The sequence below is a fragment of the Panthera leo genome, chromosome A2, assembly GCF_018350215.1.
Source record: "Panthera leo isolate Ple1 chromosome A2, P.leo_Ple1_pat1.1, whole genome shotgun sequence".
NCBI classification, from domain to species: Eukaryota; Metazoa; Chordata; class Mammalia; order Carnivora; family Felidae; genus Panthera; species Panthera leo.
The window spans coordinates 144,980,030-145,005,212 of record NC_056680.1 but is presented as its reverse complement, the minus strand read 5'-3'; the positions used below and the strand labels follow the sequence as shown (position 1 = coordinate 145,005,212).

The following is a 25,183-nucleotide window of genomic DNA, read 5'->3' as shown; positions in this document are numbered from 1 at the left end:
GAGTACAAAAAGAATACAAAGAAAAGAGTGAAGAATAATTCTATAACACAAGCCCAAATACCATCTTCTCGAACTTTCCCAATCTACAGGCCCCACCACTACACATCTCTCTCCTCACAGCAGCCCGTCTTCTTTTATTTATGGCAGCTCTCAGTAACCGAATTAAAATTTTTCATTTGTTTTCGGGAGTACTTTCTGTCTCTCCAGCTACAATGAAACTCCATGCAAGAAGGGATTTTGTCTCCTTGTTTGCCAGTGCATTGCCAGCATCTAAAACTGTCCCTGGCACACACTAGACATTCAAAAAATGCATATTGATGCATTGTGACACAAACATTTCTTTGTTGAAATCTGTATCTTTACAAACATTTTTAAAACCGGACTTCAGGTCCACAGAAATAGATTAATCATAATCCTTGGCTAATGGCATGTTCCTCATTGATACATGCGTGGCCCTCTTTTACGATTTATTTCGCTGTTGAATTAGTTTGGTTTTTTTTTTTTTTAAATCGGGTAAAAAATACCTGAAAAAAAAGACAGAACCTACAACACAAGCTAAGGCCCTGCATTTAACCCTAAGGTTCCTGCCCCTAACTCATCCTCCCGCCCCTCCCCATCTAAGGTAATCATCATTCAGAACCCAGGCTCTTCATTTCCTGTTGTCTTATGTCTATGCCCCTGGAAATGGAGCTTGAGATGGGAATCCTGTTTAGGTGACTTACTGAGGGAGTTCTCAGGGGAAGGGGAGTTTGGGAAGCAGGACAGGGCAGAGTAAAAAGGCTAAGCAAGGGTGTGGAATCAGGTGGAAATGGTATTCGGAGCTCTGGAGCACACACTGCCCCACGGTATGACCCTACGTTGAGGCAGAAGATGAGGTGTTTGTGCCCCAGAGCCAGTCAATCATTGGCTGACATTTGGGGAGGTGATACAGAACAAGCAAGTGCACGGCTTCCTGGGTGAGTCAGCCCCCAGCTGGCTAGCGGCAATTCTCCAGAGAGGAATGGGGCTGCTGGCAGAAAACACTCATGGCAGCTGGGGATCCGTGCACTTGAACAGGAACAGAGGTCTGAGCATGTCTCCTACCTTTCTTCCCAGCTAGACCATGAAGCGTGAACTTTTGAAGATAACGCCGAACTATTTTCCAAAGTGGTTTTATGAATTCACATGCCCACCAATAATATATGGGATCCTATCATCCACCCCCTCTCCAACGTGTTGATTGTTGTAAGTTGAACGAGTATAGAATGGCATCTCATTGTGGTCTTGACTTGTATGTCCTCAAGCAGTAACCATCTCTTCGTATGTTTTCTTTTTTAAGTTTATTTATTCATTTTGAGAGAGAGAGAAAGAGAGTGAGTGGAGTAGGGGAAGAAAGAGAGGGAGAGAGAGAATCCCAAGGAGGCTCCACAGAGCCCGATGCAGGGCTGAATCCCATGAACCAGGAGATCACGACCTGAGCCGAAATCAAGAGTCAGACGCTCAACCGAGTGAGCCACCCAGGTGCCCCTCTTCATATGTTTATCAGATATACCTGCTTCCTCTTCTGTGAAACGCTTGCTCATAGCTTTTGTCCATTTTTCTACTGGTTATTTGTGCTTTTCTTATTGATCTGTCGGGATTCCTCATATGTCCTTTGTTGTATGTATTATGAATATAGTGAATACCTTCTAGTTTATAACTTCACTTCTCACTTTCTTTATGGTGTCTTCTAAGGAACGGAGGCTCTTAGTTTTATTACAGTCACAGGTACTCCTTTTATGGCTTTTCCTGTGTTGTGTAAGAAATCTTTCCCTCAAGGAATCCAAAGGACAATCTCAGTCTTGGGGGTGAGAAGGTCTATAAATAGAGCCAGGTTATAGGCGAGTCACAGAGGCAAGCACTGTCATGCCCACTGGGGCATTGTCTAGTCCAAAGCAGCCCTGACTAGCCAGCACAAGCGACCAGCTGGCTGGCTGGCAGGTGTCTTCTGGTTATAGAATTGGATATATCATGCTATTAGAACTGGATACCATTAAAAATTCTAATCATAGACTGTAATTAACTTTCCTTGCTCTGACGCCCCGCTCACTAAACAACCTTCTGATTATAATTTGGCTTCCCATGTATCTTGCCTACAGGGAGAGAATGTACTGTTCAGACCGACGTGAGGATTCAATCCACTAAACAGTTACATGCCATGATGTAAATTAATAAATTCGTATTCTGATTTTATCATCTGCCTCATCTGAGCTCTGTGGGCGTGAGTCAGCATCCCCAAGTCTAATCAACACGGATACTGAGAATATCAAGCTTCTGAGCTGAAAAACTAAGAACGAGACCCAGGACCAGAGCAAAATCACCAAGGTAACACTGCCCTGGAGGCCCCTGGGCCTGATGGACAAGGCCTTCCTACATGTCACGCGATACAGACGGGGATTAAAATTGACATTTGACATTTGAAAGAGCTGCATATTCAAAACCATGGCGTGGTTCCATTCAGGTGAAGGCGAAGAATAGGAGGTGATCATGAGACTCATACTGAATATTTATTGGCCAAGAGCACACACCAGATGCCGCACAAATCCTAGGCAGAAGGATAAGATTTACGGACACGTTTGAAAAAAAGGGGGGGAAAAAGGACAGATGGTACGTGCTGAGGAGGAACGGAACAAGAGAAGCCTGACTGATGAATCCTTGCTCCATCTTGACGCCCATGGCCCGGGATGCAAAACAGAAGAAGTTGACTTTAAGACCAAAAGAAACACAAGGTGCACCAGAGCACAAACAGGAATGTGCCGGGGTGGTGAGATTATCCAGGCCAGAGGAGTGATTGAGGACCTGTAGGGCGAGGGCAAGATCTTTGAAGTAAGTTCAAAAGGCAAAGTAGAGGTGAGCCCATTAGGACAGATGGGGGTAATTCAGCCATCCGGCTATTAGCTCACCCCTTCATTAAGGGTTCCTGGGTGAGCGGCACCTACACTGACACAGATCCCCTTCTGCGATCCCAGTTCCACCGCCTAACAAAGGGAAGACCGTGATCGGGACTGTTGTATCTGGGAATTTGGGGCCCAGTGAGGAGGAGTGATCCACTACTTTGTATCAGACCGAAACCAAACAAAAACCCAACAAAAGAGGAAGACCTCCACGGATAGCCCTACAAGATTTATTTTTCAAAGACAAATATATTCAAGAAGGAGTGAGATAAATGAAAGGAAGCTCGGTGTCATCTCAGAGACTGATCTCAAAGACGGGCCATGGTCTCTCCCCTGGTGCCTCTCTTGGGGCCCCAGCAGAGCAAGGTCACCAGCTAGGCTAGATTGGATAAGGCTAGAGAACCACGTTCAATGTCTTTTTGTTCCAAAAATGAGGTAGAGGCATGCCACCCGGTAAGGAGTGACCCTACGTGTGGCCTACCCAGACAATCACATGAACGGAAGGGCCTACGAAGGGCCCAGTGAAACAGCAGGACCAAAACACAGCAGGGTAGCAGCAGCGCCTCTCTAAGGTCCACCACCAGAACATGCGAGCTTCAAGGATGAGGGCCGGAGAGGGGCTGCCCTGCGTGCCCCACAAAGCCAGAGGGCTCTGACTCACGCGTGAAAGAACAAGCTCCCTTTAGTAGTGCTTTAGCGGGCAGCCAGACGTGGGGATAAATGGCGGAAGACAGGGTCAGGGTGGGGCTCTTCGTCTAGTAGAGGTTGTCCCGCACATGCTCCATGATGGTCTTCAGCCCCAACCAGGTCTCCTCGGCAGTGGGGATGATCTGGTTGGCTGGCAGGAGGAAGCCATAGTGGCCGGTATCTCTCAACTCAAACGTGAACGCATACTTGATGCCATTATCGTATGCCCAGTCAACGCTGCTCCCACTAGCTGGGTCTGTAAGTCAGAAAAGAAAACACTTTGAAGCCCAGCTTCTTTCAGGGTTAGAAGGGAAGGAGCCAGGGGTTCAGCCTGCCCGTGATTCCTTAGGGCCCTAGAGTCCTTTCTGTAGGTCATCAGGCCTACGACCCATGAACACTGGCCTGATGAGCATCTTCAACAGTCTCAAGCCAAGAGATTTTTAAACCCTTAGGCCCACCTTGTCACTAACTCACTGTGGAGACTCCTTCAGGTCACTCAGAACCAGTCTGCACAGAGTATGATAGGCAGCCCCCGAGACAGCCCCCGTGATCCTGGTCTCCTGGTCTTCACATCCTTGCACGGTGCACTCCGACAGTGAGTAGGGCTGACCTGGCCTGGGTAACTGACAGGCGGCTACAGAAATGATGGTGTGTGACCTTCAAGGCTAGACCAGAAACACTGTGGCTTCCACCGCGCTCTCTTGGATCATTCGCTCTGGGGAAAGCCAAGTAGGACAGTCAGAAAGCGTCCTACGGTGACGAGGTCTATGTAGCAAAGAACTGAGGCGTCCTGCTGATACTCAGCACGCTTGGGAAGCACCTGAGTGAGCCACTTTAGAAGCAGACCTATCCGGCCCCGTCGAGCCTTTAAATGACTCTAGCCTTGGAACTAGACTAGCAACCTCAGGAGAGGCCCTGAGCCAGAGTCACGCAGCTAAGCCATTCCTGAATTCCTAACCCAGGGAAACAGCGGAAGAAAATAAATGTTTATATTATTTTCAGCTGCTAAGTTTTAGGATAACTCTTTACATAGCAAGAGATAAGGGATACACGGAGAGAAAGAAGCATGCCCTTGAGGCTGTCCCTTTGCCAAAAGGCTGGGGAAAGGAAAGAGGCCTACCTTCCTGCTACTTCCCAGCCAAACTCTACTAGAGCAGAAACTGGCTAAAAGTGCAAAGTGTGGGTGACACTGAATCGCCAAATAATGACGTCCACAGCAACTATCATTTCTTGAACATCCACCACGAGCCCGTCATTATATTGGAAAGTTTACGTGTATGACCTCATTAATCTTTAAAAACCCCAGTGAGGGGCGCCTGGGTGGCTCAGTCGGCTGGGCGTCCGACTTGGGCGGACTCAGGTCATGATCTCGCGGTCCGTGAGTTCGAGCCCCGCGTCCGGCTCTGTGCTGACAGCTCAGAGCCTGGAGCCTGTTTTAGATTCTGTGTCTCCCTCTCTCTCTGACCTTCCCCCATTCATGCTCTGTCTCTCTCTCTCTGTCTCAAAAATGAATAAACGTTAAAAAAAAATTTTTTTTTAAATAAAAAATAAAAACCCCAGTGAGGTGGGTAACACTGTCCTTATTTTTCAGATGAGGAAATCCAGGCTCAGAGTGGGTAATTTACCTAAGGAAATACAGACGGAAAATGGCAGGATTGGAATTGAAACCCGGGTCCCTCTGCTGATAAAAGCCCGTGCTTTCTTCAACCTCCTCCCAGTCCATTGAGTAGAGTACACGTCTGTTAAATGAAGACATGGGTTCCTTTTGTTTTCCCACAATTCCTGAGGGTTGTTTCCCATGATAGCATTTGTGATTTTTCTAGAGATGCTGCTTCTACTGCGATGACACGCCCCCTGAGGTTATGGAACAGACCCTCCTATAGTCTCCGAAATCCTTGTGCGGTTACCACGTCCTTCTCTACCCTGGGAAAAGGCTGAATAAAAAACAGATGATGGCACCAGAAATTTCTAGAGGTTATTTATATGGCAAACTCAAGTATTTCAGAATACCTTTTGAATTCAGGAAGGAGCCAAGAAGATCTCTGCTGAGCAAAGTGATCAAGTGCACGTACTTCACTTTATTTGGGTCTCTGCTCAGAATCTACCCACTCTTTTAACACGAGTGGGAACACACTACTAATATGCTATTAAAGACACACGTAAAAAAAAAAAAAAAAAAAAAAGACACACGTAGGGGCACCTGGGTGGCTCAGTCGGTTACACGTCTGACTCTTGATTTTGGCTCAGGTCGTGATCTCACAGTTCATGGGATCGGGCCCCGAGCTGGGCTCGGTGCTGACCATGCAGAGCCTGCTTGGGATTCTCTCTCTCCCTCTCTCTCTTTGCCTCTCCCCCACTCATTCTCTCTCTCTCTCTCAAAATAAACAAATAAACACTAAAAAAACCCCACTGTCTTTTTAAATTAACATTGGAAAATTATTCCCTATCAGCACATATAAATGCACCTCATTCATTTGTGGGGGGGGGGCACACTGTCTCACCGTGTGAATGCTTTTATTCAGTACTGTACTGACGGACATTTAGGTGTTCACCAGTCTTCCGTGACTATAAACGATGCTGTCATGAACATCCTTCATCCTCACGAGTCAGATGAGCCCAGAGAACTTGTGTCCAAGCCCTGAGTAGACCAGAATCAGTGAATGGAAGGGGCGAGGGTTGCTAGAGGCAGGTGGCCTAAAGCCGCACAGTCTGACCAGAGGAAGGGGACATGAAAACTCTTTAACGCAGACACAAGAATTAAAGAAGCAAAATGGGCTGGGGCTGTCCAGCACAGGGATTGAAAACGCGGTATGGCACAGAAAGCCTTCAGGACATAACCAATGATGCTCAGAAGGCCACTCCATCATGAAAAAAAGGAGCTTAAATCTCTTGTCCATGCTCTGTTTAAGAAGGCAAGAAAGCAGGGCACCTGGGTGGCTCAGTCGGTCAAGGGTCCGACTTTGGCTCGGGTCATGATCTCACAGTAGTTCGGGCCCTACATCGGGCTCGCTGCTGTGTGCACAGAGCCTGCTTTGGATCCTTTGTCTCCCTCTCTCTTGGCCCCGCCCCCGCTTACATTTGCACACTCTCGCTCTCTCTCAAAAATAGGAAAAAGAAAAAGAAGGCAAGAAAGTATGAAATTCACTTGACAACTGTTTTCAGCTAAAATGGTTAACCTAAGAAAAGGTCCAGCACTTGAAGGGACGAATGTCAACTATTCGTGTAGCACATGCAATAATAACCCATAGAATTGGGGTGTTATTACACAAAAATTGATTACATTTTGGAAAGCCAAGGGGGCAGACAAAGCCTTTAAAGAATACAGAAGATGCACTCTGGAAAGACTTAGGAAATATTATGTCTCCTGGACGACACTCAGAAGAGCCTTCTTCCTCTCGCTCTGGAGGAGTCCGACGAGTATCTCTTGATTTTGGCACAGCTTAAGCTGGAAAGAATGCGTTTGATGTGGGACGACAAGGCCATCTTTTAAACTGGAGTTTGACCCCAAAGCCCCGACTGTGGTGACCCACAAAGCTCTTTTGAGAAGGCCTCGTCAAAGGACTCCTACCAAGTCTCTCTAGCTCTCTGTAGTCCCGAACTCTGTCCTCACTAATTAAGCAGAGAATGGAGACTCTCCTGACGTGCTTCTCCTCTGAGGGGGCCCCATTTAACAACACTAATAACAATAAACCATGAATAATTAATGGACGGTTGCTGCAATTAGCCACACAATGACAACATCAGGCTAATTGCTTTATACAGCACGGTGGCGGTGGCGGTGGCCATGATGGCAGCGGTGTATGAAAGGCAGACAAGAGGGCTGAGGTCAGAGTCCAGAGGGCCCAGCAGGGCGGATGGAGCATCCTCCCAGAAGGGGAAGGCGAAAGGGACAAGCTAGCCGAGGATGAAGCAGTTGGATGGCACGGTCATGGGATGGAAGAGGACAGAAGTATCAGCAAGTTTGCAGGGGCTCTGAGGGTGGACCAACTGTCGGAAAGTTACCTACAGAGGAGGCACTGGGGGGGGGGAAAGAAGGGCGCCATCTTAAAAGGTACCAGAATTGTGCTCCTCGTGTTTGTATTTTTACTTCCCCTTGATAGCTAGACTCGTAGAGAACGAGAATATTCTTCAATTTGACCTTTAAAGATCAGGCTCACAGAATAAGGGAACCGGAAGGTTCTCAGCAGGAACAGAGTGAAATGCTCAGATGAGACACTTCAGTGAGAAACCAGAACAAAGGTTGAAGCTGTAGGTAATGAGCCTCAAGACCACCTTCAGGTTTGGAGTCTCGGTAGAGGTTTTTTGGGGGGGCGGGCGGTTCGGCTTGATGTTAACCATTGCACAGAAGATCCCAGATCCCAGCATGCTGTGCTCCAACACGTGCTCACTACTGACGGGAAGGTGAGCGAACCCGCCTCCCCACCCTCAGTACCACCACCTCGGTCTGCCGATCCAGAGGTGGCTTTCCTTTGAATTTTCCTTTGAAAATCCTACGTCAGGATCTTTCCTGGAATGTGAGGAACGCAGTCCAGCAGGACTCACCTCACTGTGGGCGTGTGATAAATGGCCCAGCAGTGGTGACGGTACCGATGAGGACGACACCTGCAGCACGGACGATCACACAGGCTTGACACAAATCTGGTCTACCGCTAACAACTAACAATCCGGCTACAGTGCGGTAAAGCCTAACTTGCAGCTCTTCTCCCGCTTCCTTCTTCTCAAGTTTCCTCTCAAAGCATTTTCTAAATAACCGATGCACACAGCGAGTACTTACAGACAGTGGTGCAGGTAGGACCCACTTGGTACGTCGTGCCCGACAGGGAAGCCAGAGCTTTGGCCGCACGCCTTGCCACCTTGTCCTAGAAGGGGGAATCGGCAGAGTGAGAAAGAATGGATCCCACAGCCTGACATCCCCCAGCTGTTCTGCACTGCAATGGTATGGAAGATTCTCGGCCCCTCCCCTGGGTTTCCCTTCTGGTCTCCTTCCTTCCCATCCAACCAGAGCCAAAGCCTGATACACAGAGATGTGGAGGGCTGCTCACCAGCCCATTGGGAATCTAGTAAATACACCACCATCGTCACCCCTCCCGAGGGACGGGAATGTCGTGGTCGTGAACATGTGAGAAGGCCAAGTTACGTCTCAGAGGAAACCTTCTAAGAGTTGGGCGTTCCCGGAGTGGAAGTGAGACGGGGCCACCGTATGTGGATGTGCCCTATGCAGAATGCCTGTCTGAGACCAGAATCTAGTCCACACCTAGCATGAGGCCTGCATCTGCCGGGAGGCTTATAGGCCAGCTATGGCCCTGGGCAGGGGGGGCGCTCTCGAACCGACCAGCACAGTGGGAGAAGCGCGCAGTCGCCCTGCAGGTGCAGCCCTGCTTGAGCCAGTCCACCCTGAGTGCCTGTTCACATCCTGGGGCGAGTCACTGTATGTGACACAGAGCACCCCTAGGCTGTAGCCTGCACCCTACTTAAGTTATACCTTGACCAGAATGAGGAGCACCTCCCCCTGACCCTCCACAGTGCCACCCACACCACAGTTCTTGGCAAGCAGTGGGTCCGTAACGCATTTTGGTCAGAAAAATAATTGAGAAGGAAAGGACAGGTGCAGGGTACAGTCCTTGAAACTCACAGCAAACACAGAAATAATGAGAGCGGACTTCTACCTGCCCCCAGGAGGTCTGATGGCACATTCCAAAGGGCAGAGAGAGAAGACCCGGCCCGATGAAATAAGCCCAAGCTCCCGGACTTTCCCTATAAGCTGGAGAACAACCACTGTGGCAGCACCCCAGGGTCAAGCAGGCCCAGGGCTTCTACGGAGAAGGTAGCCCATCACTCACCAGCTCATCAGCATCTGGGGCCTTCTTCACTGTGTATCCATACGGATACATCAGCAGCTGTGAGTAGCTGTGCAAGTCGATGAAGCATTTGAAATTCCCATGTTCTTGGATGAAATCTACCACCGATTTCACCTCCACTTCCGAATTGGCATGGGGTCCATGGTATATTTCAGAGCAAGGGTTGTCACTGGCTCCCTCTCCTGTGGGGGGTGGGGAGGTGGCCCAAGCAGAAAGATTAACCCGTAGGCAAGAAAACAGAAATGCAGGACACTCAACCCAGAAGAAGGGCGGAAGGCGTTGGCAGTGGACAGGTCAATGCTAGAACCCCCCGCAAGAGACTAGTCAGTCCACACTCTGCGTACATGGCAGGGAGGGCGCAGAAGTGGGAAGTTAGGGTACTGCATCTGCCTCCAGAGGAGGAAAACTGGGAGGAATCCTTTAAACGGATAGAGTTGACCTTGTATTGTATCGCTCAACAGTTGTCATAAATAATTAATATCATACCTGACAATGGGTTGTAATTAACAAGTATTCGAGATAATTAATATGAAGACCAATTAATAACGAAAATGACTCCATTTATTCTGGTGTCAACTCATTCTCTTGGTTCAGATCTTAATGGCCAAGGGCTGCCAAAAATAATCTATTGTTGTGGCCAAAGTCTCGTATTTGACAGGCATTTAGAAATACTGCCTTCTGTACTCCACAACAGAGCTCCCTGAGGTATTTGGCATGAGTGTAAAACCACCCCAGTTGTGGGAAGATCTGACTTCACTTTGATGCCCTCAGTTCCCACATTTCTATCAGCTCCTTTCCCACAGACACATTATTGTCCCCGCCAATGGTGTGTGTGGCAGGCAAGCTGCCCTCTTGCGAGTTACCACCAGGAACCCGTCCATCTATCCAGCCACCCGCCCAAGAGAAGCGGGGTGACCAGGGTATAAGGCATGGATCTGTATATCCAAGACTACAACAGTTTCTCAAACATTAGTGTTCTTTTCTTTTTTTTTTTTTTTAATTTATTGGGGGGGGGGGCAGGAGGAGGGGCAGAGAGAGAAGGAGACGCAGAATCTGAAGCAGGCTCCAGGCTCTGAGCGGCCAGCGCAGAGCCCGACGCGGGGCTCGAACTCACGAACCGTGAGATCATGACCTGAGCTGAAATCAAGAGTCTGACACTTAACCAACTGAGCCACCCAAGTGCCCCAAATGTTAGTGTTCTTTTAGGAGAACAAGAATTGCAGAGTTGCTCCTTTTCAGAGTTATCCAAAACAAGAAACACAAAAACCCAAGACATAGTGTAAGGGACTGGCCCAAGTCTCTCAGTGAAGCAGGAATGGAGCCAGCCTAGAAACTGGCTCCCTCGCCGCCACCTGGGAGCCCTGTGGTCCAGGCTTTGAAAACCATGTCCCCAACCTACCTGCAAAACTAGCATTCCAATTTCTGTTTGGATCAGTACCAACGCAACGGCTTCTAGGATATATGGACCGTGTCTTCCTCCATAATCGGTTCTGAAAAGTCCATCAAGAAAGGAACACGCATCCAGAGACGGGTCAGGGCACAGGAGAGGCGAAGGTTTTCTCTGGGGTCTATGATGGAGACGGGCACCACCGAGGGGGCAAGCTGCTTGTGGCTCTGCCTGGAGTTTCACCGGGGCTCCGGTCCTCAGTGACTGAGCCGTCTCCGCTCATCTCCCAGGAAGGAAAGGCTTAGCCCTTCTGGCTCAGAGAGAAGGACTCCCCCAAAGTGTCCTGATAAGAACCTTATTGGGGCGCCTGGGTGGCTCAGTCGGTTGAGCGTCCGACTTCGGCTCAGGTCATGATCTCACGGATCGTGAGTTCAAGCCCCGCGTCAGGATCTGTACTGACAGCTCAGAGCCTGGAGCCTGCTTCCGATTGTGTCTCCCTCTCTCTCTCTGCCCCTCGCATTCTGTCTCTGTCTCTCTCAAAAATAAACATTAAAAAAAAATTTAAAAAAAAAAAAAGGACCTTATAATGCGAGAACCAGCCTGATACCACCTGAACCCACCGGATAACTCTCGGTTTCAGCAAAAGTAGGACAAACAGACATCATATACCCAAATGATCGCTGGCGCGAGTGACAGGAAGTGCACAGCAACTATTTTATTCTTGCCTAAAAAACCAACCTGAATCCAGTCAAACTTCAAGATCTGACTGCCAGTGAATAGGAAATATGGGGGATCCGGAAACAAATGACACACAACAAAGAAGCCATCAGCCAAATTCGGAACGTGAGACATTCTGCAGGACAATTTACTCGATTTCTCCAACAAATGAATGACATTTTAGAAGATGCGTGTGGGGCGGGGGTGGATAACTGCTGTAGATTTAAAAAGCCTGCAGAGCGAGAACAACCAAATACAAGCGCAGGCCTTATGTGGGTACTGATTTCATTAAATTGAGTCAAAAGACATTTTAAAGATAATTGGGGGAATTAGATGATATGAAAGAACTTCCATTCATTTTTTAAAAGGTGACAGTGGTGTATTGTTTGGGTTTTTGTTTTGTTTTGTTTTGTTTTGTTTTAATTATCATCGACTAGAGATGCATACTAAAGGAGTTCGGGGTAAAATAACCTGATGTCTGGGATTTGCTTTTAAAGAAAAGGGGGGAAAGGTGTGGGAGGGAAAGAAATGAAAAGAAGATTGGTAAAGTGTTGATAATTATTCAAGAGCCATGACAGGGAGTTCATTAGACTCTTCTCTCTAACAAAAATATTCCCTGGTGACTCTCGGCTCAGAGAGAGACTGAAAAACGAGAGCCTAAGAGAGCTCCTAACATGCACACGTGTGCGAGTTTTCTCCACGTTCATACAGCTATGCAGGCGGCAAAGCAAGGGATTCAACCAATTCTCCTTAACTCCAAGCCCGGCCCGCTCAGTATTACTCACTTGACTTTGTGTGTACACATATCCATCAGGATTGGCCACAGGCAACAAGAAAATATCCATTTTCTCCAAGATGGAGGTGATGGTTGGGTCCTTCCCGTAATCAGATGCAATCTGAGCAGAGACGAGAAGCTCGTCAGCGAAGCCAGGGCAGGCTGGGGTGCTAGGTCTAAGCCGGTGTATCTTCCCCAGATGCCCCTCTGCAGCCTCCCTGCCGCCCTCATAGACACGGCCCCGTGCAAAGCTCTTGGAGCACTTCGAAACCTGGGGGCACATGGCTCAATGAGGACGTCAACGTTTGCAAGGAGTCCAGGGCTGCCTGGTTCATTCATTCCTTCCAGGGGGTGGGAAGAGGGGAGGGAAGAGCCACATATCATGATAGTTTGGGGGGAATCTGGGGCCCCACGCTAAAGCTTCGGGAAAATAAATCCTCCACGCGCAGCACCCTTCCTGTCCCTAGCGCTGCCTTAAAGCAGACCCTCCGGAGGGACACGGAGACAACATGAGGTCCTCGAGGGTCTGGAGGGCTAGGATGGGACTGAAGGCAAAGCTCGTCTGAGTTTCGCTGCTGAGGAGACTCTGCTCCCTTTCTGCGGGGCTGACTGCGGGTCAGTGTTTCGGGGCCACCTCTGCAGCTCATTAGCTTGCTCGTTGCCATGAATGCACTTTGTCATTTAACCGCAGTGCCCTGACCAAGGGGCTCTGACCTCTTGCTTCTCTGATCCGAAAAGGCCCCCAGCCTACTGTGTCTATGCAGAGTGCCTTCCCACCTCGTCCCCCAGGCCCAGCCTCATGGGATGCTGCGGGGGCACCCCTGGCCCACCGGAATTCTCAGCTAATACCAGGCGACATGACCTTCCTCGCAGTCCAGATCGCTGTGGCCACCGAGATCCACTCCCGGGAATGGATGCCTGCGTTCAGCCAAACGGCCGGCCGCCGCCCGCCTTCTGCAGTGCCGAACTGTGGAAGGAGAAAGAGGCCAGAAAATGACCCTCCTGCCCACGTCTCCACTCACCTCTCCTCTCCCCAGCTCACCCCTATTCATTTAATCCATTTAAGATAATTCAGAGACCAAATGTTCCTGAGGGCACCATCTATTTATCAGGCTTCTCCGTGACCAGGGAGCTTAATTGGTTGGCTGTCAGGGCCCAGCCGAAGCTCCGGGCAGCTTGAGCTGCCCCCGGGTTGGAAGCAAATGGGAAAGGGAAACAATTGCTATTGTGAATTATAATGCCAGTGTGATTAGAGATAATATTATGTCTCTTGAAAGACCTCAAATGGTATCCCGACAGAGAGAGACACAAAAGTGCATGAACCAGCCTGTTCTCGTTGATGCAATAAATGAATTCGATTTTAAAAGGAGGAAGAGAGAGGTTCACTATAGCTCTCTGTAAATGGCATGAAATGAATTCTGGCTCCCGCCTTTTAGTGTGGGGCTGGGCCGCCTTGGGTCAGAGTGTGGTGCTAATGAAGCCAGAGTCTGCATCAGATTGGCAAATAATCTAAATTTATGGGGATTATTTTAGGGCAAGCAGTTCAGTGGCAAATCTCCTCCGGCTGGTAATTCAAGCACCGCTATGAGCCAGGGTTCCTCACGGCTTATACAAAGCTAAGGATTTGACAAATGCTTAGCACCATCAGTTGCTCCGTGGTTCCTATCTCCAAATTCCTTTTATTCATTTGGCTGGATTATTTATGTAATTTATGTCCCTGCCATAAATTCCCTACCTCTTTTGCCAATATAGACCTGAATCTGTTAGAAATATCTAGAAATTAGGCTTTGTGCAGCCAAGGAGCATAGGCTGGGCTTAAAATTACATCAACCCTAAAATTAGCTTCCTAGATTGCTTTTCCAATAAGTACCCCTAAAAGCAGAAGAGAATTTGTAGAACTATCCCCATTTGTCTTACTTTACAGAGGTAGGAATGAGGGCAAAAGACTGTGGCCCATCTGAGAGCTTTCTGGAATACTAATCGAACCCACCCCACACGCACCCCCACTAGCCCTCACCCCCACTCCCTTTGATCCTGCCTTTCAGTCAAAGCTTGCAATGGGATGGATTCCTTCTAAGTTCTAACTCGTTCCACATTAGGCAAAAGCAGAGGACTCTCTGTCAGACCAAACCTGAACCCCAGTAGATGTCTCCCCACGCCCCTGAAGTCAAGGAGATCCTAAGACGCTGTCTCCTTCAGAGGCCTGAGGGCTGGGTCCTAGACACAAGGGACCAGGAGCCTGAGTCCAAGTCTGGCCCCTTGAAGAGCCTGGGGTCTCACCTTCAGTACATACATGGACCGGTTTTCAAATGAATGCCCAATCTTCACTCTGCTCGCCAGATCAGGAAAATCTCCAGCAATGCTATCCATCTCATGATAAATCTGAAGCACGAAAAAGTGAACTCAGGGGCGTTTAAAAATTTTGTTCAGCTCTGGGTAGGTATCTGTGAATTTCATCTTACCGATCTCAGTGATTTCTACCAGCCCTGTGATCGTGGGATTGGCAACATTATCGCCCTGGAATACTTATTCTTGAAGAACTGCCTAAAGAGTCCTTTTCAACAATATTCTAGAAAATAACACATTTTATTTGTCCATAAAATTATAGGCCACTAACCTAGAGAGAGACTTGTGCAGATACTTCTCCAACAGTGTGGTGCTTTGCGCCATATACTAGACTGGATAAATCAGCAATTGCCCCATTTAGCCAAGGTTCTTGAAAAACGATCCTCTCTAAGCTTTTTGATCACTTTCTCCACGAGGTTTTTTTTTAAAAATTACCATACGCCCTATGTGCGTGTGTGTGCGCGCGCGTGTGTGTGTATTTGTTTTATAATGTGCATATGTTATGTATTCTACGTGCATACCATATATTATGTATGTTATATCACTGGAATAATGCACCACAAAAATATACTACGTACACTATAAAACAACCCAAAGAAACAAAAACATTAATAATTGCATTAATAGTAAATACACACATATATAGAACGTCAATAGAAGTTGTAAGGTTTCTTCCTCCATCCCAGTGAGGCGTCTTCCTTACCCCCTGTAGTACAAGCACCCCACTTTGGAGATTCCTCTATCGGCCTTAAGAGAACAAGTGAAGCACTGTAAATCATAGTTACAAATGCTTCCATTTGTTTTCAATTTTTTTTAATTTGATTTCAATAGAGTTCATCCATCTTAGTTGCTCAAACCTCTTGAGGGTCAAAAGAAGGAAATAAATAAGTTTATATTTAGACCTTAAAATTGGAAGAGGGAGCTTTACAGAGGAGAAAAACATGCAGTCAATATAAAATAAAATCAAGCTTCAATGGTTTATCAGAGCTGCAGTCAATATGGCAGACTGAGCAGAGAAGCAAGAGACCGACCCCCCCCCCCCCCAAGATGCATAACAGCAAGCCAGGCAAACTACAATGAGAATAACCCACAGCCAAGTTTAAAACTCAAGAAAGGAGACACCGCAGGGGCAAGAAATGAAAAGGGAACAATTAGCCATCTGGGTGCAAGGTAGAAAACGCAACACGGGGACCAAACACCTGCCATGGGCACTGCGGGTTTGCGGCAAACCAGGAATAGCAACATAGAGCACGGGACCCGGCGTGGGCAAGGGGCTGGAACTTGACAGCTGGGAACCAGCCCTCCCAGCCACGAAAAGGGCCTGGAAACTCTACCTACTGACCCCAGAAAGTGAAGCCAAAGCCGGAGGCCCTCACCGAGCCAGGACAGGCAAGAGAGTCACCCAGGTAAAGTTACAACGCCAAGCTATATCCGGAGGGAGGGGTCCAATTTACACTGCCGGCATGAGGGGAAACTCGGCCGAGCAACTGACAGAAATAACAGCAAACATGACATTCCCACCAGAGACGTAAGAAGGCCTAAGTGGCTACGGGATGAGAGCTCTTCAAAGCTGTTTTTAGAAAGAACTGCATGTGACGGAGCCAAGAGGGAGATAGCACGCCAATGCCCAGCGGGGGCCCTCACGGGAGGGGTTGGGGGGGGGGGACACCTAGAGCCAGAGGGCAAAAGCAAGTGCTTGAGAGAGTGAGGATCCCATGGCAGGCAGGCGAGGGGACGGAGTTCCTGGGGTCTTGGGTGACATTTGCAACCGGTTAAGCTCAGCTAGGGAGTGGCCCACGTTAACGAAGCTAACGTCATGGGTTTGATCCCTGGGTGAGCCCTGAGCTCTGCTTTTGTCCATGGCCCGGGACTGAACTCCTAACTTTATCCAGCTGTTCTGCAGATGTGTGTCATTGGTCACAAGAGGGATCAAGGGCCAGTGCGGTTGGAAGTATACACAATAAACAAAGCTACTGACAATCAGGGGAAAGAAGTGAAAACAGTTGGTCAACCTTGGAAATCACCCCTCATCTAGAAGAACAACGACTCAAAGTATATGCCTCATGCAAAGCGTGCCAGGAACACCGTCTTTGGATAAAAAGAACAACATGTACGCAGGTACAGGAAGGAGAGTAACAGTTTCGTTTTGAGGTGTTGTTCTGAGCTAGAAGAGAGCTTCCAGACTAATGCAGAAGACATCGAGGGTCATAACAAAACTCTGCTATATGTGATGCGGTCCCCTTCTCTAGCCCCTCTTGATTCCTTGAGTTCTAATAGCATATTAAATTTTTCTGCTCCAAGTGTTTTATTGTACGGGTTGGCTTACCTTGAAAGTCAGTCATCTATATAAAGTGGTTTTTAACTAAACACAGCACCAAAACACATTAGGGAACAAATATACGTTGTAAGTAATCATGATAAATGAGTGGAAATATTTGGTTAACCTTGGAAATAACCACTTGTCTACTTGCCTGGAATAAGTAACATTTTAATCTGGGTGAGTAAAATACAGGGATTATGGCGGGGTATAAGAAGGTTGAATTACAAGGACGGAAATGATTGTAATTATTCCATGGTTTTCTTTAAGGGGTTGCCTTAGAAAAGAAGGATACATGTGGGAGAAAATGTTCAGTTGTGTTTCACTGTGCTCTTAGGTGCTGGTGGGAGATAAATGACCCAAGAATTACGAAGAAATTGAAGCGTTCACATTGTAGCCCCTTAGTAAAAGGGTGTTGTGCTAAGGACTAACACCTACCTCCTGGAAGTAAGAAAACGGGTCACAAAACCCAGGGTTCTGACGACCTTTCTCTTAACCTGCTCTGAGACACTTACCGCTTCCAGGGAATGGTAGGCCCCATAGTTGAAGTTATTACCGCTCCGCTCTTGCCCTTCATTGTGTTGCATTTCTTCATCTTCATGATCTAAAAGGGCCTGAAAAAAGACACGGCAATGTCGTGAAGTGACCCACTGGACATGGAGGTTCGTGTTGTTTCTGCCATGTCTTGGCACGAGCTGGCCAAGATGGCGGCACCCTCGTCACACAAATGCCAGGGTGTAAAAGGGGATCAGATTTTTTTCTCCATATCTATAAAAGCTTACTTCTTGGCACCCGATGTACATCACCCCATTCGAAACCCACTTACTCCCCAAAAGCAACATATGTGCTATTTGGTTATTCTACGCTGTGAATTCTCTAGGCATCAGCCCGCATCTGGTATCCAGTGCCTCTGAAATACACAGCTTGGGAAACCATTCAGAAACAAAGAAATTCTTATAACCACTCATACTTTGAAGGCTCCTGGCAGATGTCTGTGACATGTGAGGATGATTAATAAGCTCACAGCTGCTCACGCCATCAGGAAACTCCCGGGCCAAATCACCAATTAGTCCATAACCCACCTCGGTGAAGGAGAGAACATGAGCCAGGCACTGTCCTGCTGCTCAGATACAGGTCGTGAGGCTGGTGTCTGGATGGGTGGTGATGTCCCCTCTGCTGAGAACTGTTGGTGACATTCCCTCTTTCTCAAAGGGCGCTTTTCATGACTGGTCTCCGACACCCCCCCCCCCCCCCCCCGCATACACACGCACACTCTTTTCTTCCCTCCTGACTTCAAATACGAAAAGGGACGGAGGTATAGTACTTGCGGGGCACCTACGACAGACCGGGCACTGCTGGGCATTTTACATGCGCTTAATCACTTAATTTTCTCAACAAATTGTGGGAAGTAGGTCCTCCCTGGTGCCATTTTACTGAGGAAGAAATGGAGGCTCGAGACATTAATAGCATGTCCAAAGTCACACAGCTGGTAGTTAGCAAAATCAGGATTTGGATCCAGATCTGCCCAGCTCCCTAACCGACATAATGCTCTTTTCTACTACGTGTTCCACTAACAAGTCACTGCACTTGACCTCCCTAGGCCTCAATGAGCTCATCTATAGAATGGAGAAGGATAAGACCAGGATTTGCACGCGTCTCGGATCCACTCTGGATGCTTTGGCCTATGCAAGACCAGTTAGGGACCTTGCTCTACCCACCTGCAGATCTCCGATGGTCACTGAGTACTCTAAGCCCTGGGACTTCAGGAAGGATTTGACTGGCTGCAGGCTGACAGATGGGACCAGGACATCCACAAGACGACTGAAGGTGGAAGGAGCTTTCCAAACATCGAGCTGAAGAGAACAGAAATAAAACCAGGTTAAAGGACAGTTCAGGTAAAAGGCACAATGAGCTCATTCTTCTGGAACAACTGCCAAAAGCCAGGGTGATCCCTGAGGAGCTGGGCTCCGCCCAAGGGCAAACGCTGCCCTTTTCGCGGCGGTGTCTGGTCAGGCCTACGCAGAAGGCAATACCTGGCAAAGTCCAAGAAGTAAAAAGTCGATGGCAGACAGAAAGATGGAGCCCACTGCTGAGGCCTCCCATCTCCCAGGACAGCAGCGCTGTGACCTACAGCCCTCTTAGGCGTGCGGAGGCACTTGACTGATACAGGACTACGCACAGAAACTCTTCAGGAGCAACCTCGCCAGCGGTGCTAATCGTCTCTCACCAAAGTCAGAGATACCCAAGAGGACTAAGAAGAACCAGGTACCTTAAAGTTGTCTGAGTTCACTAGCTGACTTAGTTTGCTGATCTCGTCTCCATTTCTGACGTTAATCCTAAAAACTTGGTCCCTGGAGGGGGAGGGAAAAAAAAAAAGCAAGAGATAATGGTCAGCTTTCAGCTGGCAGATAAACCCCAAGCCTACTCTCCCAGACATAACTGGGCCGAATGAGAGGAAACGGTCTAGTCTTTGGTTATAACGTATAGCCATTAAAAATAAGACTACGTGGCAAATGTGAAAAAGGGCTTATAGTATAACTTGAAGGGAAATATTAAGCGAAAGAGCAGGACACAAAATTGTATGTATGCCATGATTACAAGTATGGAAAAAGCAGATGCATTGGAAGAAAAACAGACAACGGAAATATAGCAAATGCTGACAGTGCTTATGTCCGGGTCGTGGGATTATGGATGACTTACTTTTTTTCCCCTTGTATCTGTTTTCTGTAATGTGGTCATATTACTTTATAATGAAAAACATATATATTTTGCAGAAAGGAATGTTCCTGAGTTACACGCAAAGCTAACTCAAGACATAAAGAAGCACTTCTTCACTGTCAGGGGCTAGGACTGAAACTCTGGCTAAAGGTCCGTGCTGGAAAGAGCTGGAAAAGAGAACAGACCTTCTGTCCTCGGAGGGTTATTAGCTATTTGCTGGGTGGTCTCTCAATCCTGTCCAGCTCCAGAACTCTATACAAATACGAATTACAATACGGGCTAGGGTGCTGGGGCTGACTTGGGATTCAGTCCTCCCGAGGGGGCCCTGAGAAGGCCCAGAAGGGAGCCGGCCAGTCCCGAGCCCCCCTTTGTCGTCTGTCCTGAACTCGCTTCGTGTACACCATTTAGCTTCCGCAGCAGCGGCAGGGGCAGAGGCCCCCCGAAGTCCTGTGTGTGGGCGGGAGAAGGCCGAGCCTGAAAAGCTGCCTTTGTGCCCTCAGCCGGCTCAGGGAGCCAGGGGAGCCATTAGCCCGTTGCTAGGTGACGGCCCGAATGAATCCGCACTCAACGCTGTCACATGCGTCATCCCTTTACACGAATGAATGCGGGAAGAGCTGCTGGAGAGGGCTGTGGGCTGAAGGACCTGTTGACAGAGAAAATGGTTCTGTCACAGGGAGCTAAATGTGCAGCCTCACGTGGCAGATCCGCATCTTCTGATCAGAAAACCGGCTCGATCCAGATGGGGCTCTCAGGGCCTAACTTTGTTCTGGGAGGTTCTGGAGAATCTCCAGGGGGTCGTCTAGTCCAGCCCCGAGGAGGCAAGGGTTGCTTCCGCTGCGGGGGGGAGGTCTGGTGGAAATGCCAATGCCAAGGGCTCACTTTCTCCCAAGGCGTCCAGTCTCCACAGGGTCCTTGGAGGTGGGCAGCTGAGCCCATCCCCCCGGAGCTGTTGAGGCCACACTGGAGAAGCCACTGGCTGGGCTGGGGCGGTGGGGGGGGTCTCAGCCTGAGCCCAACAGGCTTGCCAGGAGTTGAACTGCAGCCCTAGGAAGGTGGGGAGTCAGACTACCATTTCCCGGACGCAGGCAAGCAGCCTCGCAAAAAAGGAACAGGATGAAAACAGAAGGGGAATCCTTACTCCTGGCTAAGTCCCGGGCCCCATCTGCCGAACTTACGCTCTGTCGCAACCCACCCCCAGCACTCCAGAAACGAGGAGTCTTTAAAATGAGTGTTCTAGAGAGCACCTGTGCACTGACATCTCGATTGGCAAAATGAGGCATCTTGTAAAACACAACGCTGACTAGAACAATCATAAAAAAGGAGTGGAGGGAGAAGGAACGGGGAATAGAAAAAGAAAAAAAAGGAACGAAGAGCAAGGAGCTCTCGAGAGTATGAACGGCACGTTACACGTGCACCCCGAACGTGTGTTTTACTTTCCCAGGGTGGTAAGTTCACAACAGCACGTCCACACTCCTGGGCATAGTCCACACAGCAGCGGAACACAGTGAATCGAACTGGCCCTGAGCGTGAGTAAATCCACAGCACATTTCATCATACCCTATCAGCCAAGCTACCGGGGATAAAGACACAACTGTGGGGTGCAGGGAGGCAGAGTCGAAGGGCTGGTGCGGAGTGGGGCCCTTCCCCATCTGTCTCTCCTCCCCCTCTCCCTCCTACACTCTCTCAGCGCCAGCCTCACCGAAATCCCAAATTCACCGCGTACTTTGCCCTTCCGTGCCTTTGCCCATGCTGTTCCCTCTACCTGGTTGCTAGCCCTTTTCCTTATCTTCCTGGCAATCTCACACCCAGGCTCCAAGAACCAATGTCATCAGCCATGAGGTTCTCCCCAACCCGGAGGCAACGTGAGGGATGGTCTTCAGATGGCCCTAAAAAGTGGGGGGGTTGAGGGGATCTAACATCATTCTCATGAGGGTAAGCCTGCCAGTGCCTAGAAGCAGAGAGAACATAAGTAGGTGCCGGGTGAAAGGCAGCCATTTTCTTGCCCTAATTGTCCTTGTCTCTGTTTGCAAAATGCTCCTTCCCGGTCCTGGGAGTGTGGGTGGCCGAACCCAACCTATCTCCGCCATCTGGAAATCCAGTCAAAGACCTCAAACTTTTCCTGGAAATGCAAGGTTGGTCCGGGACAGGGGATATATTGGGATTTGCAAGTTGCCGCGTCTACCCCTGCTGCTCCCCACAGGTGATCTCCGCGCTCTTGCTAACTCTGGTCCTCTTCCACACCTCGGGCTGTCCAGCTGCCACCAGCGCGATGGCTGGTGACCTCCTCTCACTCACCCTCACACTCATCCCATGTTCTGGACGCCCTAGTGCCAAGCTTCTATCCTTCCCCCATTTCCATGAGGGCAAAGCCAAGAGGCCCGGCCCTTGTGCCTTTCTCGCCCAGATCGCCGGCCGGGCTTTGCAGCCACCCCAAGACATCATTTCATACTTCCTGTTCTCTGCCTGCCCTGCACCTCTAGGCATCCTGGCCGCCGTCCATCCTTCAGATGGCCGAAGACCAGGCCACGAGACCCCAGCAGAGTGAGACACACTGGGGAAGTAGGGAGTCAGGTGAAAGAAACACAAGCTAGGGGGTGACGGGGGCGGGGGGAGAGCAACCATTATCTTCATCTCCATCACTACTGCCCCCCAACCCCCAGCCAAGCTGGGTTCTGGCTTCCTACCACATGAATGCCCAGAAAGGCCTTGCTAGAAACGTTCACTGAGCCAAGTGTCTGGGACATGTCTATGGACCCTAGGAAGGATCCCACCACCACCCTTACTGGGTTCCCTACTATAGGATGAGAACAGATTGGGGGGGTGAGGATGACAGCAGCAGTTAAAAACAGCTGTAATTAGCTCAGGCACGCAGCCCTTTCGGTGCAAGTCCCTGTGGCGGGCGATCGAGTGCCGGGCCCGGCCGTCTCAACTCAGGGGTCCGTCCAGTGCGCTGTAAGCGAAGTCTGTATCCGGAGAAATAAAGATTGTTCCAGCCACGTGAATAGCTGCAGTGAGAGCCTGACGGCTCTCTGCGTCAGCCCACATGGCAGCGAGCATAGTTATTACACACCTACTGCTGAGCTGCCTGCGGAAAAATCTCCTTCTCTGGCCACCTGCTATGCCCAACCCCTCTGAGCTCTTTGACAGTAGACACCGGGGGTGAAAAGAAATCATCACCATAAAAATTACTCAATCTCGTATAAGTAATTACGTCAATAAGCATCCCCAAAGTCCCTCCAGCCAGATAGTATATTAGAGAGTAAACTAACACATATAGACATATCTGTGAGATACAGGATTCTGTCCGGAGACTAACTTGGGTGATAGCAAAAGGGTATGGGTTTTGCCTCCAGAGTTGCAGCTCCCCTGCTTACCAGCTAAGTGGCCTTGGGCAGGTTCCTTAACCTTTCTAAGGCTGAGTTTTTTCATGTTTAAATTGAGGAAAATAACACCCCTGCCTGGCAGAGTTGCTGCGTGATCCAAAAGATAATGCACATGAAAGCTCTTTGCAAATGGCAAAGCATTATGCGGTAATGAGTTACTAGAATTCAATCTTCTAGCGGGGGACCAAGGCACCCCTTCATCTCACCTACCTCCCAGATGTCCTCTCCACTGCAAAGCGCAAAGCATTCTGCAAACACACCGCACGCGCGCACACACACACACACACACACACACACACACAGTGTACAAGTGTATCCTTCTGTGTCAATTTTCACAGCTGTGGCTAGGCAAGACCTATGCAATCTCCACGTCCCAGGCACTGATGAGAAAACACCAGCTCTACAAAGCCTTCACCGTTAACAAAGAGGTGAAACCAAAAAGCCTAATAAGACCCAAGTTTTCCCCCTAAGCATGGCAGAAATTAGAAACACTTTCTGGTAATTCTCAGTAATTCATAATATAGAAGAAAGTAGGAAAGGCCTGGAACTGACCTTAAAAATAAGAACTAGGAAGTAAGAGAACTGATGGGAGATTAGGGAGCTGGGGAGGGACTGTGGCGCCCACCTAGTCCTGATTTCACAGATAAATTGAGCCTGAGAGAGAAGGAACTTGTCCCAGAAGGACTGGGACAGAAGCTCATGTCTTCTTTCCCAATGTCACTCCACTTGAGATACAATCAGCCATTCATTTTCAAGTCCATTTGGCTCCTATATCTCTGAACTAGCCAAATAATAATAATAATAATAATAATAATAAGTCCAAAAGGAACTTACCCAAAAAATTTTTCTCGGCCACAGCTGAGCCCAATAAGGGCCCCAAGGAACAGTATCCACTTCATGTCCCAAGGGTGTCAGTCATAGAGTGACTGAGTCAAGCTGTATTTATAAAGAGTCTGAAGCAGACTCATGTCCTCAAAAATGCTAATGCGATTCCCAATCACCCTTGCAACTGTGATGGTAGGTCAGACGGGCACCTACCAATGCCTCTTCCATTCCTTTCGAGTGATAAAGGCCAACCCTCTTGATTTACAAGGTCAGGAACTTGCTCCTCAGGCTGGAAAAGCCTGTGCCAAGGGTGCCACGTTGCTCATCACTTGGTATTTAAATAGTGTTTTTTGAATAAACAGGGAAGTCCCACAGTGCTGGAAAGAATTTACGGTGATAGGAGAGGCCAAACTGTAAACCTGAAATGAAGTTACCTCTAGAATAAGAAAGAAAGTGAAGACTATCAAAGAAACCCCAAGCCAACTTCAAGACCACACACTCCATAAGCCCTGTCAGAGAATTTCACCAGAACAGGTCATAACGATGAGAGTTTGTGACCTCTGTTATGAATCTGACATCTAATTCTTACGACTCCACTAAAAAAGTAGAAATACAGGAGGTAAATGGGATAGGAAGAAGTGTTAGTCTGGATAAAATCTCAGTTTTCCTTGGGGTCTGAGTAAAGGTAAGGCTTAACGGTATTATTAATAATAAGACTGTTACATTCGCTATACTCTCAGTCTAGTGTCCTTTCTGCCGAATCACAGCAGAACATATGAAAGGCACTCGTGATCTCCACAACTTCTTCAGGGACTCTGAGGCCTTCGAGTCTGTCCTGGGAGCTCCAAATCCTCAAATTTGGAGCCCCACACCCAAAGGCTCCCCCCATCCCACTGTCCCTATGCCCTACATCATTCGTTCTGCTCTTGCCCAAGGGGAGTGGACACAACCAAAGATCACGGTTGGGAGTGTTAAAGAAAAATTGTTCTGACCCTTGTTGAAACTGTAAGGAAGACTTTATTCAAGATTATTCCAATAGGGCTCATGCATCAGAAGAGAGCAATTGTGTTCAACTCCTAGGACAGTAAAGACAGTGGGGGGGGGGGGCAGTCAGTAGATGGAAAACTGCTGAGGGAAGACATCAGGGCTAGGGGGCTTCTTGTTTAACTGGACTAACAGGGTTCTTGCCGCAGGCAGACCAAGGATTTAGTCATCAAAGGCGGAGGATGAGGCACTCAATCAGATATCAAGGACTGGG

At 48.7% G+C, this 25,183-nt stretch overlaps 1 protein-coding gene across 1 annotated transcript; it reads right to left on the bottom strand.

Moving 5' to 3' along the window:
• Positions 1 to 3,582: 3,582 nt before the first annotated feature.
• Positions 3,583 to 23,999, bottom strand: CPA4 (carboxypeptidase A4). The gene is made up of 11 exons (XM_042924650.1): positions 23,935 to 23,999; positions 19,269 to 19,350; positions 18,718 to 18,852; positions 17,515 to 17,613; positions 14,617 to 14,718; positions 13,199 to 13,303; positions 12,347 to 12,457; positions 10,857 to 10,947; positions 9,440 to 9,639; positions 8,374 to 8,458; positions 3,583 to 3,855 (listed from the first exon to the last, which is right to left on the bottom strand). Exons 1-11 carry the CDS (start codon positions 23,997 to 23,999, stop codon positions 3,668 to 3,670), a joined length of 1,263 nt encoding a protein of 420 aa, XP_042780584.1. The 3' UTR covers positions 3,583 to 3,667.
• Between the last annotated feature and the right edge of the window lie 1,184 nt (positions 24,000 to 25,183).